Here is a 16,391-nt window from a genome sequence, read left to right as displayed (position 1 = left end):
GCTTTTTCCTGGCTGTGCTTTGTTAAAGGCGAGGAGTTGGTGTACAAAAGATGAGGAACTGGAAGGAGATGGCTTACAGATAAAATTCTGTCTAAAAAAGCAGGAGTATGGTCGCACTTCTGAAGATATATTCCTTCTTCTCAGGCTTTACTTGTCGGTGACTCTCACTGGGTTTGAGTTCTGAAGTCCTTATTGAGCCATGCCTTTGCCTTTGTGCTTGTACTGTGGTTTCCATTTGGGTCTGTGAGCTGTCTGCAGAAAATATGAAAGATCATTGAAAATGGCAAGTCAGTTGCCTGTAGGCCTGTATTCCAGCAAGGTGCGGGGATAAATGGCCCATTACAACAGCCTGTCCTTTGGCAGCACTGCGTAGGAGCATGTTGCTGATGCTTCTGAGCTAACAAAGCGCTTGCACGGTACCTAAGTGGTTATAACTGATGTGCAGAGGAAAGTGGGGGTGACAGCACGGAAGTCAGAAGGATATCACTAGCAACGCGCCCAGTGGTGTCTTTTATAGCCAAACCTGTAAAGGGCAATTGGTCCTCTTTGCTTGCTGATATATTTAGCAATGGGATGTTGAGCGTGCATTGTGCAATGTATGTTTTCCATTTGTGGTTGCATTAGCTTCCCTGAAATTTTGTTGGAAGATTTAACTTTTTTTTTAAAGGCGCATTTAGCGTATAATAACTGTCACTTCAAGATAAATCCTTCAGCTGTGTTTGGGTGAAAGGAGAATATGGTTTTAGCATCGTTGGTTAGAAAGAATGCATGTTAAAAGTGGATGGTTTTGTGTGTGTTGTCTGAGTGTACATGGATCTATATTGCATTACCTTTTGTTGCTCTTCTTGAGAGGGAATGAACTTTACTCATTCAAGCTTTCCCGTGCTTCTAATACCTGAGAGTAAAAAAAAAAATCAATTATTTCTTAGTAGTGACAACCTCTGAATGGTCTTATTTCAGCTAGGACACTACTGTGTTGTTGGTTGGTCTCTTTGCCCAGCTCCGAATTGCAGGGACAGCCTGCAAATACTTTGAGTGAGATCCATGTGGAAATTTCCAGTGTGAAGGTGTGTGTGTGTGGGTGGGAAAACCACCTCCTGTTGACAGAGTACACTTCCTTACCTGACAGACAGCTTTCAAGTGTAACAGTGCATTATACAATGTTAAAACCAACCCTAGTTGTTAAACTCTGGAGAGATTCAGAAGTAACACTTCTTACAGGTCTGAACCACGTGGATAGGTCTTGCAAAGATAACCACAGCAGAATAATGGCCTTGGTAGGCTTGATTTTTATTTTTACAGCTAACCAATTAAGCCCAAATTCGTTGCAAACACTTGACTGTCCTCTAACAACCGCCCTTAAAGCATGTAAGGTATAATCCTCACTTCCTGGCTACAGTGGTTGTTCCTGATTTTGATCACTGATTAACAGTCGATGAACAAATACTCCAGTAACTGGGGTTTACCCTGCATTTGCATAATAATGTGTTTTGGAAATTCAGCTGGAGTAATCTGTGCGTCTCCTGTGTGACTGCCGTAAATTGTGTACCTATCCAGAAATTTAGCTATAGCAGTCCGTACTGCTCCTACGTGACTGAGAGCGCAGGCGTGTTTGTGAGACAGGCTTTGTGTTTCTTGGGAAGGTAACTGGATCCAGTTGCCTGTTGTCTGTATCAGGGCGGAATGCTGTGTGTACTGTTGGCTCAGGACCACTTGTACACCTTCAGTGTATTAATGTTTACAGTTGTGCATGTGTGGGTGTTCACAGGTTATCTTCTAAAAATGAATTGATGCCTGCGTACCTACCAAGGAAATAACTTAAATATGTGTCCTTAGTTGTGCTTGGTACCTGCTGCAGCCAGAATTTTTTTCTTTCCTCCAGATTATCACAGAGAATGTTCTGTGGCTAAGGCTGAACCTTAGGCAGCATCTTGTGCCAAATGCATGCCTCTGCCTTCTATGTCAGTAAAGGTGGGAGGATGTGCAACTGAACCAGCCCTGGAACTGTGAGCCTGACTGTGCTTTAAAGATGTGGGACATATGTGAAATAAGCAGGTGAAAGTCTCCCCTGCAAAGTGGTTTTGGCATCCCAGCCACTCCTGATTTTTCTTTTATGTGAACCACAGTGCTGTAGGAGAGCCGGTGTCCTGAGCCTGAGCTTGGTTCTAGGTTGAGACAAAGGAGTCAGTGGAACTCGTTCTTCTCAGACACACTCTTGTCTTGCATCCTGCAGTGCCGAGTTTGTGTTTGAAGACACTGAAATTGCACAAACTGTCAGGAATCTGACATGGAATGCCCCTTGAACAGGAAGGGGGATTGAGTCAAAAATTTAAAACTGTAGTGCAGTACTCTGCAAATGCTGTAGTATGTAGCTGTTCTGAGCGTACTTAAGTTTCCAATTAAGAGTAGCAGTGAGTTGGAAGTTAAGGGCTGAGCAGACTACCGCCGGAGGACAGACAACGCTTCCTTGTTGGTGTGGAAATGAAGAACTTTGGCTATGTAGCATGAGCAGGCATAGTTCCTGGGCAGGAATGGGATGTGACAGTTGTCAGTGCACTTCATCCATGCTATCAGGTACTGAGAATATGTTCCAGGACTTGTTAATAATTAAAGGTCAAATAGTAATGCTTTTAATCCTTTTTAAACATTTGGAAGGAATCAAGACCATCTTTGCAGTGTTACTGACGTTTACCTATCTCTGCGTCCCCTGGTCAATGGTAACTTGAATATTGTGTGGAGTCCTGTAACTTTATCCTAACGCATGAACAGTCATAAGGAGAGTTCTCGCTTTGCCTGGTAAGGTCAGCTAACTAGCTGTCATTCACGCTGGCCTGCGTGCTATCTGAGCTGCAAACCATTTCCCATGGTGGCTGGTTGCCAAAATGGAAAGGGATTGTCTGGAATAGCCACTGGCTCTTAGGTGGCTTGAAAGTGGTTGCAAACTTGTTCCTTGACCTTTTTGGTTTTGTTTTTTTTTTCTTCTTTTTTCTCTTCCACCTTTCAGCACGGAAAGAGATCAGTCATGGCGGGTGATGCCATCATGGTCATGAGGGGCTTGACAAAGCTGAGTAAAGCAGTCCTAGAAACCCAAGCAGGGCAGCTTCGGCAGGTGCTCCTTGGGGGCGATGCAGTTACCATTGCGAGGACTCTCCAAGCCGCTGCTGAAGAACAGTTCAGTTCTGCCTTGGGGAAAATGCAGGTAAGCAAAGCTCTTTGTGCACAGTCTGGTCTGATGTTTTGCTTTTCCTCCAGCTACTTTTTGGTTTTGTTTAGACAGTGGCTAGGAACTTGCATCATGAACTAGAACCCAGCTCTGAAGTGCTGGGTTGGTAATATAGATGTTGCAACACTCTGGGATTTCTCCAGGATTTCTGTGGTGTGCAGTAGGTGCTAGGACAGGAAAGGGCAGAGGGGAATGTTACTGCGGAGTGCTGCAGTTTCCATTACTGAGTGTTTAAGACATGCTGAAGATGAAGCGCGCTTTGCTTGCCTTATATTGTCAAAGATTAAGCTCTTGCTAAGACTGGCCGTCAGCTTTGTTATTTAAAGTCTCCTTCAAACTTCAGTCATTGATTACCTCTCCTTTGCCTGAGTGAATTGGATTTAGCTCAGTGCTCCTTCCTTTCTTTACAGATTTGGTGCATGAGATATTTTTCAGGATGGCTCAGGGTCAAGTGTTTGCATGTTCACCACTTACAGCCCAGACTGAATTTTCAGAACTGATTTTCAAATGAAGAACATAAGAAAAGCCAACATCTATCTCTTTTTTTTTTTTGTTGTTGTTGGTTTTGGTTTTTTTTTGTTTTGTTTTAAAGCGGCAGCTTCTGTTGCCAGGCATGGGGATGGATTTATAAGAGCTTCACATTTGCAGTGTTGCCCTCTCTTGAAAACATGGGGCTTGTCTGAGGAAAATAACTGTTCTTAATCAAAACCAACCATTCTTTATGATCCTTCAGAAAGACAGCATAGCTTGGATCATGATTTTGAAGCAGAAACTAATGAGCGAGGTTTTGACCTCTTTTTTTTTTTTTATGCAACAAGTTTAGACTATCACAGCAGTCTCCTGTAGCTTCAGTCCTAGAATCTGGGCCCGTGTTTCCTTGGTTCTCTGTAAGCTTGCCATAGGAACACCCTAAGTGTGTTTGTTTACAGAGATAGTGCTTTGTCTTGCCTTTGCATCCAAGGAAAGAGAGAGATGTGATGTTCTCCTGTTTCTGTGCATGCTTCTGTGCCCAGGGAGGCCCCACAAAGACACCTGCAGAACACTTGCCCTGCGTTCTAAATGAGTTGCATAGGAAGCTGCTGCCAAAGCAGTAAGAAATCTGTCTGAAGCTATGACACTTTTCTGTTTAGAACAGAGGAAAGCTTTTATGTTAAGTGACTATATTCCACTTCTCTTGACGTGTGGCAGGGTTTTGGCTGTCTGACATGCCTTTTAAAACTTAAGTGTGGAAGTAGAGATGCCTTCTTGCTTGAAATCATCAGTCAGTATTGTGGCCACAGTCCCCATCTGTAAACAGATTCCCCCCTTTCCCCCCTGCCCCAATGTTGAGGATCAGAATAGCATGAGACCTGCTGAATAACAGGAAAGACCATGTTCTGTTTTTTTTCCTGTAAGGAGGGGAAATGTAATTAGTGTTTAGGAAAGAGCCTAAAATATGCTGCCCGCTTGCCTGACCGCAGCAGGATTCAAAATCCTGTTGACTGGCTGTAATAGTCATTAGTTCTTCCATGGTATTGCTGCTGCTGAGATAGGTAACTGCAATATGTCGAGTAGCAAGTAAATAGGAGATATGTCAAGTAGCAAGTAAATAGTAGATAATGCTCTGCTCTCCCCCCCCACATTGAAAAGTGGTGGGAAATATCTGGACTTAGTGGGGCGACTCTTACAGGTCTGGACAGAACAGAAAAGTCTTGCCTTGAGTGTTGCTGTGTCTGACACTGCTATCCTTGCTTCAAACACAAGATTTAATTACTTTGGGATGACAGCAAACCTTGCCATAGGTATCTGGTATTGCTTCGGGTAGCTTTGGGCTTGAAAGTGCTGACATTGCTTCCTTAGGGACAGCATGGGAGGAGGGAGCAGGGTAGGGGTAAGAACTGAATATTATGAATATTATGAGATTTAGCTTTTTGTTGTCCCTCCTGAGTATATCTTTGGTGATATTGTAGCTCCCACCACCTGTTATTTTGAGCAGTGGATTGCTTCTAGTGAACTCCATAATTAGTGTCGCTTCCTGGCAGTATATGGAGAACAAGGCCTCCCCAGTTACAGGTATTTGAGAAGCTGTTAATTAATTTGTCCCATCAGTGGGGTTGAAAGACTGCCAGTGACTTCATCCCAGGTGTCCTCAGTGTTTCTTCTTTTTTCCTGTCTCTTACTGTGAATGTCTGCAGTGCCAGAGTCTCCACAAATTGCTTATTGTGGAGACAGGACAGCCTAGCTACATGTCCATCTCTGGGGACCAGGGGTGGGTAAGGGAGCAGGTTTAAAGTTCTTTCCTTAAAGTATTTCTATTATTGCTTGCAGGAACTAGGCAAACAGCAGGAGAACTTAACTGATCTCAGTGAGGATTTTGGGAAAGACTATGACTTCTCAGCCCGAGAACAATCAGATGCTGCAATGGACTTCTCCACTGCCCCTGGCAAGCCTCACGAACGCAGCGGTGAAGGCCCTGCTTACTCTTACACTACGAATGGACCTTTTAGAGGTGTTGGTGAGACTGGAGATTCCGGCATGGGTCAGAAGCCTTTCCCTCCCAAAATGGATGCAAGGTTATTTGGAGGCTTTAGGGACCCTGGAAATCCTTTTGCTGCTGCTTTTGGACAAAATAGGGCTTTTCACCAAGACCATTCCTCTGTTAGTGGATTAACAGCGGAAGATATTGATAAAGCCAGACAGGCTAAAACAGGTTCAGAGCAGAAACCCTACAAGCAGATGGTATGTTGTTGTTGTTTTTTTTAATAGGGGATTCTTCGTGCTATGGTTTCTATACTGGATTGTCCTTACTCACCTTCTCCAGTGTTTCTCATTTCTTCCTCTTCTGCTGTTCCCTTTTGTGGAGGCAAAAGAGGGAAGTGTCTGTGCTCCCTAACTCTGATCTCTGTGATGTTTCTGTCAATAGCTTTTCAGGCTCTCCTTTCACACCCACCCCCTCTGTATCAGATATTCTGATATGAGAGAATGTTTAAAAAGCATACATAGGGTTAGACTTCAGCTTTCTATTAACAAGAGTTCTCCTTTCATTCACTGGACTATGAGGATTCAATGTATTTATGATGCACATTACAGTAATGAAGGGTCTGTATTTCACGCCAGTTTTGGGGGTAAAATGTTGAGTAGGTGGGGGCAGCTGTAGGGATACAAAGGTTTGAACACTGACCTAAAGAGTCTATCTTCTCCTTAAGGGCGCTGTCCCCTTTAGCTAGTTGTGTTGCTACGGCTGTGAAGAATGAATTGGACCTAAGCTTCTCTCGGTGAAGGCTGTGGCTTCCTGTACTGTGTATTGCAGTCCTAGAAGTGGAGGGAACGTTGCCCTGGGCATTAGTAGATTGGAGAGTAGCATAGCTCACAATTGTTGCTTTAGGGCTTCATGCCCTTGTGTGAGGCAACGCAGAAAGCCCACAGCAATATTCATAGTGGAGATACTTGCCTTCTGCTCTGACCTTCTGCCTCCTTCCCCAAACCCAGTATCAGATGCTACTGAGGGTTCACTCACTGGCATATTGCATTGATGTAACTGTATGCTTTGCTTCTCCAGCTGTTGCACACGTGGGAATTATCTACAGTACTGTGAACCTGATAACCTTCCATGAGTTTTAATTCCATGCGTGGAAGGGAGTTTGGGTTGGCAGTGTGCTGCTTCTCCAAGTTGAAAATATAAGGGCTGCTGAGGTGAAAGTAAAAATGGGGTTTCTAAACACGGTTGTCAGCTTTTCTATTGTTCCCACCTTCTCCTCCACTCCTCTGCTTAGTGTATGTTTCAGTTCACAGTGTGTCTGTTCTGCAGTGTGTTCACTTGAAAATCTCAATGTATACAAGACTCGGTATTCAAGAAAAGCTTTCCGTAGCACAGAGTTGAAGTGCTTTCAGAGTTGCACTCTGAATTCGCAGGTATCTGACCATATGCCCAGTTCATTTGTGGATTTCTTTTTGTTTTGTTTTCCTTTCCCCCTCTTTCTGCTGCAGCTCAGTGAGCGGGCCCGGGAGAGGAAAGTTCCTGTCACAAGGATCGGACGGCTCGCCAACTTTGGAGGTCAGTTTGCACACCCACATTTGTGAAGCCACTACGCTTGCACATACTGATTAATGGCTGTTTATGACAGTGCTCCTGCTGAAGCGTTAGTTGGTTCTATCTTCTGGTTGAGCTTGCTAATAGGAAAGTGCTTTTCCACAAACAGCTTCTTAGCTCAGAGCTTGATTTGGGCTTTTTCATTGCAATTAGGGCTCTTGATCTTTAGTCAGAATTAAGTTATGCTTTGAATCCAGTTATCCGTCACTCTTTTATCATATCTAACTGCTACTGTGATGGTATGGCAAAGAAAAAAGCTCCCCACCTAAACGGACCTTTCAGATCCATTCACCAAATGACCTGTAAAGAAAAACTACAGTGTTGGCATGGGTTTTCTTTTGTCTTAAGGCGGCAGGCTGATATATTCCTGCAGCTTAGTTTTTTTTTTGTATACCTGTTCTGAAATAGGGGGCTGGGGGGGAAAGTCACTCTGAAGAGTGTAGGGCAGATGATTTGGGAGTGCATAGCAGAACTGTGTATCTTCATGGTAACACATACTGGGCTGGCTGTTTTTATGAGGGAGAGAGCGAGGTGCAGGTTGTTCTCCAGTCTGTACAAATGCCCCAGTCCTGCATATGTGATTTCACTTTATTGAGGAAACTCTCCTTACAGTCTGCTGTTACTGTCAAGCACAGACAGCTGAAGCAGCTGTTATATTAAATAATTTTTTCCCAGACTTATCCTTGCTACTTCTCTCAACAGTGGTTAAATATAAAACATATCCTTCTGATATTGAGTTTTAAGGGTTGGGAGATGATAATAGTCAAGGTTTGATTTACTTGGCCATTGCTTATAAACCACTTTCTCCCAGGAAGGATGTAAAGCCTGAGCTTCTAAGATCAAACAAGCTGACACCTATGTGAATTTTATTTGCACAATGGAACTTACTATGTTAAAAAGCAGCTAAATATCTTCAGTAGTATTAACAGCTGGTGTTTATCTAATGTCTTACATCCAAAACCATCAAAAGACTTTTAAATGTTCCTGAGAAAAAGGGAACTATCACAGTATTACAGGTGGAAAAGATGATCACAGCTAGTCTTACATAGCTAATCATTAGATGAGTAGTCTGTTGGGTTTTTTTGGTGACTAGTGTTTTGAGATGCTAGTAGCCTATCTAGGTTGTGAACAGTCTCTCCCAAGTAGCATGTTAGGCCCTTGTGGCTCTTGTGATTCTCTTCCACAAAATTTGATAGAGAAGCACATCTGCAAAGTAGACATCCTTGTGTTACAGATCCCAGAAGAAAGAAAAATAGCCTGTCAAATGTCATTTGTATCAACTACTATATAAAAAAACAATTATTCGTTGTCTGTGTGTATCTTTGTCAGAGTAATATGCACACTAGGAGGAGTTGAGGGCAGGGCACCAATTCTATGCAGTGCAGGAATAAGCAGCAAGGGAGTTTTGTGATATCATAAGGTTTTAATGCTGGTCAATTCTCTTTAACCCTGTAGTTCATTGCAGGTGCTCTGGCTTCTCAGCATGCTTAGTATTCCTGAAATGGAAGCAACATTCATGATCTGCTTTTTGGAGTAATAAGGCATCACTTTAAAACTAACTTGCCTTCTTTATTTTTAAGCTCTAGTAGCATAAAGGTCTCTGTTGTAATCTAGCCTTGATTTTTTTTTTTTTTATGGAAAGTGTCACAGCACTTCTAGCTGTCATCTTCCGAATTTATCTGTGGCTGCTTGCTGACAGCTGGTGGATGTGAAGTGGCAGATGACCAAATTTTCTGTGAACTTTGAGTTCCAGTGTTGTCGCTGTATGCTCTAGCTCTTGGCACCCAAGGCTGTTGCATGAGGAAAGGCTGACTCATGCTTCAAGGGGGAATATAACTACCTGCCTAACTGCAAGTTAAAAAAACAAAACAAACCCCACCAAACCAAAACCACAAAGGGAGAGTAAGAAAGAAATGCTTGTTTATAAGCAGTATCCCATGTCATATCTGTGTGTGTCATCTATTTTTTGGTCTTCCTTCTCCAGTTTCCTGTTTTATATGATTGAAATCGCTGGCAAGACAGAGCTCTTGCTTTCAAGACTGCTTTTAGGGGAACACTGTGTTGCAAAAATGGTGTTCAGATTCTCCAGTTTCTTGCTAGCATTCATCGCTTATCTTTCCCTCTGAATTTTTCCCTGCAACAGCAAAGAGAAATACCACTGTCATTATGTTGGCTAACAAACAGCAGCTGTGGCCTATAGGTAGGGTTTTTCCAATTTAAGAAATCCCTTGGTGATATTTGGGTAGGCTGGGTAATGCTTGAAGAAGGTTTCTGGGAGTGTGGCGAGTCTAAAGTAGTGTGGGCAGCCCCACATGGGAAGGACTATCTGTAATGGGTACTTCTTCATGGTCGGATCTTGATCCAGACTGACACGAGCTTTTAAACAGCCTCCAGAACCGCGTGGAAAGAGGGCCCCCATTTATAGTGCGGAGCAGCTCCTGCTTGCTATTTGCTCCAAGTTTAGAGTCCTTTTTCCAGTCTGCACATGGCCCTGAGAGAGCCAGAGCAATTGTAAAACCCTGTCAGCTAATTCTAGTATGGCTTTTCCTGACTGGCTCTTATCTGATGAGAAATGTTCTTTCCAAATTGTGTCTTTATGAAGCATTTTAAATGCTTAAACCAGGAAACATTAGCTGATTTCAAATGTTGTGGTTTGCCATTGACTTTTACCCGTTTTTGATTGCTCTGAAGTTGGTAAGCTTTGGCTTATGGTTGACTGTTTTCCTCTTAGATTGTGAGCCAGGGGATGGTAGTACGTGTGTGCTTCTCTTAGCTACTTACTGTCCTCGCTGTGCATCCTTTCTGGGCATTGCTCACAGGAGTGATGCAAGAGGTAATGTGTACAATTTTTAAAAATACCTGCAAGCTGAGGAGCAAGGCTGATTTAAGGGAGTCACATAAGGGCATAGGAGGCATTTTCCAACTGAGATGAGAATTGATTTTTTGCCTTCCTAAGATCCAATCCAACTCTTTTTTTTTTTTTTTTTTTTGAGAAGGCAAGATAAGCTTGAAGTAAACTTAAGCGTTTCAAAGCTCAGTAGTAGGTCAGTTGGAAGTTCCCTGTGCCTGCATGGTGTGTTCTCTCTCACGCGTTTCCTCTTGTCTTGCCTTTTCAACAGAAATCAGAAACAAGATGTGGGATGATTTAATGAGAATCTCCAATTACATTATTGTTTTTTGGGAGCACCTACTGCTGCTGAGGGATGATAGTTAACAGCTGGATGGATGACATCCCCCCCTTTTGCAGGTGATGTCACTGTTAACCTGTGGAATAGTAGTGACCCAGCTCTGTCCTTGCTTCCTAGGACATTCAAATGACCAGAATTGAATAAGGGATAGTGGGGCAGGGGTGTGATTATTTCCTGCTGTACTGGTTGCCTCTTGGCATTGTGTCGAAAATAATTAAGAGCAGGAGGCTGCTCCATATCCACGAGGGAGTGTAAGGTAAAATTTTGTGCAAGACTTGTTTCTTGTGTGCTTTGGGGTGCCGTCTTCGTTGGAAGACCCCAGGAAGCCATTGTGAGAAATATAATGGTTGAGGCGGATTCTTCCCCTACCACCTCCACACCAGTCAAACTAGCATTTGACTCTGACTTTTCTTGGTGGGATAAAACTCACTTTTTTTCTTTATTTCCATATTAGAACAACATTGTTTTAGACTTGGAGAAGATGGAAAGACGTTGAGGCAGTCAAAAACAGAGTTCATGTAGCTATTCCTGGAGTTCAGATAGCTGAATTCCCATGCTATTGGCGTGAGCCCATTCATACTTGAATCATTCCTCCTCCTGTCTTCGTGTGTTTTTTGTTGTCCCCCCCAGTGTTATAGGGAATGTTGATCTCTCAGCTGTGGTGTCAGGACACTCTGGTGGGTGATGGACAAATTAGTAACAGGAGGCAGAAATACTTGGACTGCAGAGTTTGCCCGGCTTCTCACCTTTTCTGGGAGCAAAGAACATCTTGCTGGAAAGATTCAAGATAATTTTCTCCAATGCTTGCATGTAATACTGAGTTAATGTTTCTCTGTAATCAGCACAAGATCTTCTACTGAACTTTTGTCCTTCATATGTATTTTTGTTTGCTTCTTGCAGCAGCTGGAATGACTGCTTGTAGCTGTATTTATAGTACTAAATATCATCCTTGTTTTTTTATTTTATTTTTTCTTCCCAAGGTTGGATTGGTAAAACAGATTTTTTCTGCAGTTTTTTGTTCCGTGCTTGTTTTGTAGCCTGATGGGTCATCAGTTCCACCCACATGGTTTCTTGATCTTTTCTTTATTTCCATTCTCTCTTCCTTGCATCATTTCATGTTTCTGTCTCCCTTAATCATATTCCTGGTTTGTAAGCTTATTATTTTAATGATATAATAAGATCCTTTTGCAATAAAGTTCAGGAAGCTTGTCGTGAAGTCTAGATCTAATGTGATTGTAGCAATTTTGCAAAGAAAATAAAGCTAACCTCTTGAGGTATTCTATTAAACCATATACAGGACTGACAACTACAGGATTCAGATTGTCATGTGAGTAACAAATGAGCATGGCTTTCTTCTGGTGAGCGTTTAATGCTCAGAAAGCTAGTGGAAATTTATTGATGCACAACAATCTGCAGCTTGCAACGTGTTCTGTGTGGTGTTTGACATGACCGAAACCAGGGCCCAGGCTGCTCCAGGAGAGAGTCTCGCCCACCCTTGTGCTTGGCAGGCTGAGCAGAGTGGTAACGGCCCATTCAGTATCCTGTTTGTTTTGTTGTGTCAGTTGCTGAGCAAGAGGATTCTTCCTGAAGAAAACTGATGCCAGATCATCTCTTGATGAGCTTGGTTTGAAGCGTAATGGGTGCTGGAGGTGCCTGGAAAATGTCTGAAGAGGCACTCCGCTGGTATAAAACCAAGCGGTATTTTCCAGACCCGAAATAATCTGTCTGCATAAAGTGTAAAATGCAGGAGTGTGACTTTCTAGAGGTGCTCAGGGATGTTATTTTCCAAGGTGCTGAACCGTGGCTGTTCAGTGATGCTGAAAATTGTCCCAAAATGATTAATCTTGGCGGAAATACTCATCTTGCAGTCAAGAAAAATGAAGGATGTCAGGAGTGACTTGTGCAAGGTCAGTAGACTAGTGGCCTGGAGGAGGAGAGTACTTCTCTACAGCTGTGCAGGTTCTTTGGAGGGGTGACTTGTTCCTGGTAGCAGGTGAAGGGCTGACTGCTAAGCCCCATGCAGCTGTTCACTTGTTTCCGCCCACAGCAGTATGGAATAGGAAGAGCAAAAGCGAGAAAACTCGGGAGCTGAGATAAAGGCAGTTTAATAGGTGAAGCAAAGCTCCACGTGCAAGCAAAGCAGCAAGAAGAATTCATTCACTACTCCCTGTGGGCAGGCAGATGTCCAGCTGCTCCCTGGGAAGCAGGGCCTCAGTAACTGTTGCAGTTACTTGGGAAGGCAAATGCCAAAACCCCAAACCTTTCCCCTCTTCATCCTCCTTTCCTCAAGCTTTTACTGCTGAGCCTGACGCTATATGGTATGGATATCCCTTTGATCCATTTGGGTCACCTGTCCTGGCTGTGTCCTCTCCCAGCCTCTTGCCCACCACCAGCCTACTTGCTACAGGGGCAGAGTGGGGAAAAAGAAAAAAGCCTTGATGCTATGCAAACACCGTCCAGTAACAGCTAAAACATTGGTTTGTTATCAAGACTTTTAGTCACAAATGCAACACACAGCATGATACAGGCTGCTATGAAGAAAACTAACTCCTATCTCTGCTAGACCCAGTACACAGTGTTATTTGTGTTCAAATAATACTTGCCTAGACCGCAGCCTTTCAGATGGGTGGCTGTGTAAAAGAGGCCTGGAATTCAAATCTGGTGGCATTTCAGGAAATAAGTGTTGTGGCTCTGAACCCTCCTGTCTAGTACTTGCTTTCTGAACCCTAGAGTGTTAGTCTGGTCTGTAAGATAAGGAAGGATGAAGTTTTCCACACTGGTTTTTGTTGTGTGAGCTGTGCATGCTCCAAATGCCACAGTGAATGAAATTCAGGTTAATAAAGGAGAACGTAATATGTTCCTGATGTTCAGGGTCAAAATGATCCTTAGTACTGCTCTTAGTAGGTGGAGTTATAGCCATGAGGATTTTAGGCCATTTTTTAATTCCCTAATTTCATAGTTCTTCTGATAATAGCTTAGTAAGAACAAAGGAGTAAAGTGAGCGACTGAGACTTAGGGGGAGTGGTAGCTTTTTCTAACCCCTGGATATGCAGGGAAAACACCCAAGTTTTGGCATTGCTTTGATAAGAAATACAGCTTTGAATTGTTACTTGTTTCTTAGTGATAGATGTTCATTTTTTGCTTGGAAAACATGCCCACCCAGTACTGCTAGCAGTGTAGGAGTACGGCATGGCAGGATGCACCATTGCTGAGCAGATGTGAAGGAGCACCAGCTGTTCTGGTTGCCCATGTCACTTATTATCCAGAAAAATAAATACTTTGAAACTGGGAAGGCAGCGAGACCTTTAGTAGCACAGATTACTGCATGATTAGATCTATGTTTTATTTAATCTTCACTGGCTTTAGTCAGGTTAGTGGAGGCAGATAACACTTCTTTTGTAGTTGTAGCTTAATCTGTGGCCGTGAGACAACGCCCTAGAATTCCCTGCTTGGAAGGGGGATAGTGCATGCGGAGCGCTAGTGTTTGGTCTCATGGTCTTACTGTTGCTGTGTGGGCTTACTCCCCAGCACAGCTCCTTGGACTTGCAGGTTACAACACTACTTGCATAAGGTGGGCCTCAGAAAAAACGTGTTTCAGTTCATCATAGTAAAGGAGTACGTGGAAGTCAGACAGCTAATAAGCACAAATAAACCTGAATGCTTAGACAGTGGGGTCACAGAGCCTTGAACTCTACTGGCAGTGGCTTCATCTAAATACAGTTTTGCTTCACCTTACTGTGGTGGCATGATGGGGAGTGAGGAGGATTCTCTTCTTTCCTGAGAACTATACTTTGAGAACCAAGTTTGTGAGATTATTTTTTTTTTTTTCCTTCCCTTCTAAACTCCACAATTTGAGTCTACGGCAGGACCTCAGCCAGAGCACAGAGCTCTGAGTAGCAGTTTTTGACATGCTTTATGAAAGCCAGCCATCCCAGGCTGGCCTAGCCTATGAGATCTGGCTGGCATGCTGGGCTGAAGAAGTACAGGAGAAAACTGTTCCGTGTCAAACTTGAAGATGACTCCATTGCAAAAGCGAGGATGTTCTAATCAAGCTGTTCTGCTGCTGTGTGTTTGACTGTGTGGCTTAAAGTTAATTACAAAAAAATGCCTCTGTGGCTCAGAAGGTTTTTTCATTCTGACCGGGTCTTTTTCTCCTTATTTTAAAGGACTAGCTGTTGGTCTTGGCATTGGGGCATTGGCAGAAGTTGCAAAGAAGAGCCTTAGACCTGAGGAACGCAATGGTAAGCCCTTTCTACATCCTCTTTCTTTCTTTTCCCTCTTTTTTTTTTCCTCTTTTTCCCCCAGACACAGTTTACCTGCATTTGCAAGATTTTAGTCTTTTGAAAGCTGAGACGGTGAGGCAGTCAGAGTAACAGGGGGGATATGAGTAGTTCTTCTATTTTTAACATAATCCTTCTCTCCCTCCAGAGTCTTCTGTCAAAGTACACCACAGTCTCACTACATGGACAGAGTTCAGATTCTATGCAAGAGAATGAGTTTATGCCAGCACAATTTGTACAGCTTTTCCACAGCCACCCATAGGTTTGAATACTGTCCCTGTGCCCACTCGTGGATTGTCTTAGCCTAACAATTTTATTAAACTGTTCAGTGAAACCATGTAGTTCTACCAGTACAGAAACCGTAGATGAACCCGAATGTCTGAAAACTTTGTTAGTGGTTGCAGTCTGTTTGAAATTTAAGGATGTTCTGCCTAGGAGGAACTTGGAAGATGGCTGCTCTCTTGAGAGACAAAACACTTTATGTACCCGTTAAATGGCAATTATCTACTTCCAGCATCTATATTTTGCCTTCTTCTAAAGTATTCTCATCATAGGTCAAAAGCTGTGACGTGCAAATCAACCCGATCCTGTTTTCTTCACAGTTTGTTTGAAGTTGGAGGTAAAATGTTCCTAAGTTGTACCTGACCATGTCATGGTGGCTTTCTTCTAAGCTTATGTGTTGGTAAAATACAGTGATACTGAATGGTTATGTGTGGGTGAATGGTTTAGGGCACAGAAAAATTACATGGCGTTCTTTTCTAGAAAACATGAGATAACTCTAAAGCTTAGGACTCCATTCACTTATTTCTTATCCAGGGAAAGCTTTGGTGGGGTACTGCAAAATGTAAAGTTCTTTGTTACAGTTATTGCAGGCTGTTCGGTCTTCAGCTGGTCTCTCTGGTTTGGACAGTATCTTTGTGTGGTTACTATGTTTATTTCCAGTGACTGGAGGGAACTGATGAAAGGCGTAAGGACTTGCAGCTAGAAGTAAAAATCAAGTCAAATTGTTCCTGGTTCAGAAGCATTGCTTTGAGATAATGATAACTGCTGTGTCCTTGTCATTTTACTCTGCGGCCATTAGTATTCTGCTACAAGGCCAGTTTGTCTTCTCCCTGGTCTTCTTTTGGGGTGGAGGAAGGATGGAGGCTGAGATAGTGGGAATCTCTATTCCAGGAGGTACTGGAGTGGCTGAAGAAATTTGGAGGGAGGAGAACCCTAAAGAAAACAACCAACCAAAAAAATGAACACCCCATTAGATGAAACACATTCCCTGTGGTGGGGGGCCAGGGGTTGTGTGCCACCCAGGACGCTACTTTTTAATACTTGGACCTTTGTATTTCCTGTACAACTAGGCAATGCAGAGCAGCTCAGCAGAGAAAAAGGATCCTTGGCAAAGAGTTGTCGTTTCTTTCTACGACCTGAGGTGTTTGAGGCTGGGAGGGTTTCCTTGCTTTGATTTAAAAGCATGCATTCAGGCAAACGTGGCCCATCCTGCAGATAATCCTTGAAGGCTTTTGCGTTCAGCCCTTGTGATATTTGACAGGTTGTTCATACCTGTTGGAAGCTGATTATTTGCTTTGCTTTAAATGGAGGAATTGCACAACTTTCTCTGCTTGCCAGATTGTTTTTCT

At 43.1% G+C, this 16,391-nt stretch overlaps 1 protein-coding gene across 2 annotated transcripts in view; it reads left to right on the top strand.

The window, feature by feature from the left end:
* The window catches only part of COQ8A (coenzyme Q8A), a 46,611-nt gene that overhangs the window by 10,038 nt on the left and 20,182 nt on the right, over positions 1–16,391 (top strand). For both annotated transcript variants that reach the window (XM_074578987.1, XM_074578988.1), the window contains exons 2-5: positions 3,005–3,199; positions 5,531–5,941; positions 7,190–7,256; positions 14,647–14,721. In XM_074578987.1, the coding sequence (XP_074435088.1) occupies positions 3,023–3,199; positions 5,531–5,941; positions 7,190–7,256; positions 14,647–14,721 (730 nt within the window). In that variant the 5' untranslated portion in view covers positions 3,005–3,022. The remainder of the gene's footprint in view (positions 1–3,004; positions 3,200–5,530; positions 5,942–7,189; positions 7,257–14,646; positions 14,722–16,391) is intronic.

The sequence above is a fragment of the Larus michahellis genome, chromosome 3, assembly GCF_964199755.1.
Source record: "Larus michahellis chromosome 3, bLarMic1.1, whole genome shotgun sequence".
Taxonomy (NCBI): Eukaryota; Metazoa; Chordata; class Aves; order Charadriiformes; family Laridae; genus Larus; species Larus michahellis.
This window is presented reverse-complemented; position numbering and strand designations above follow the sequence as displayed.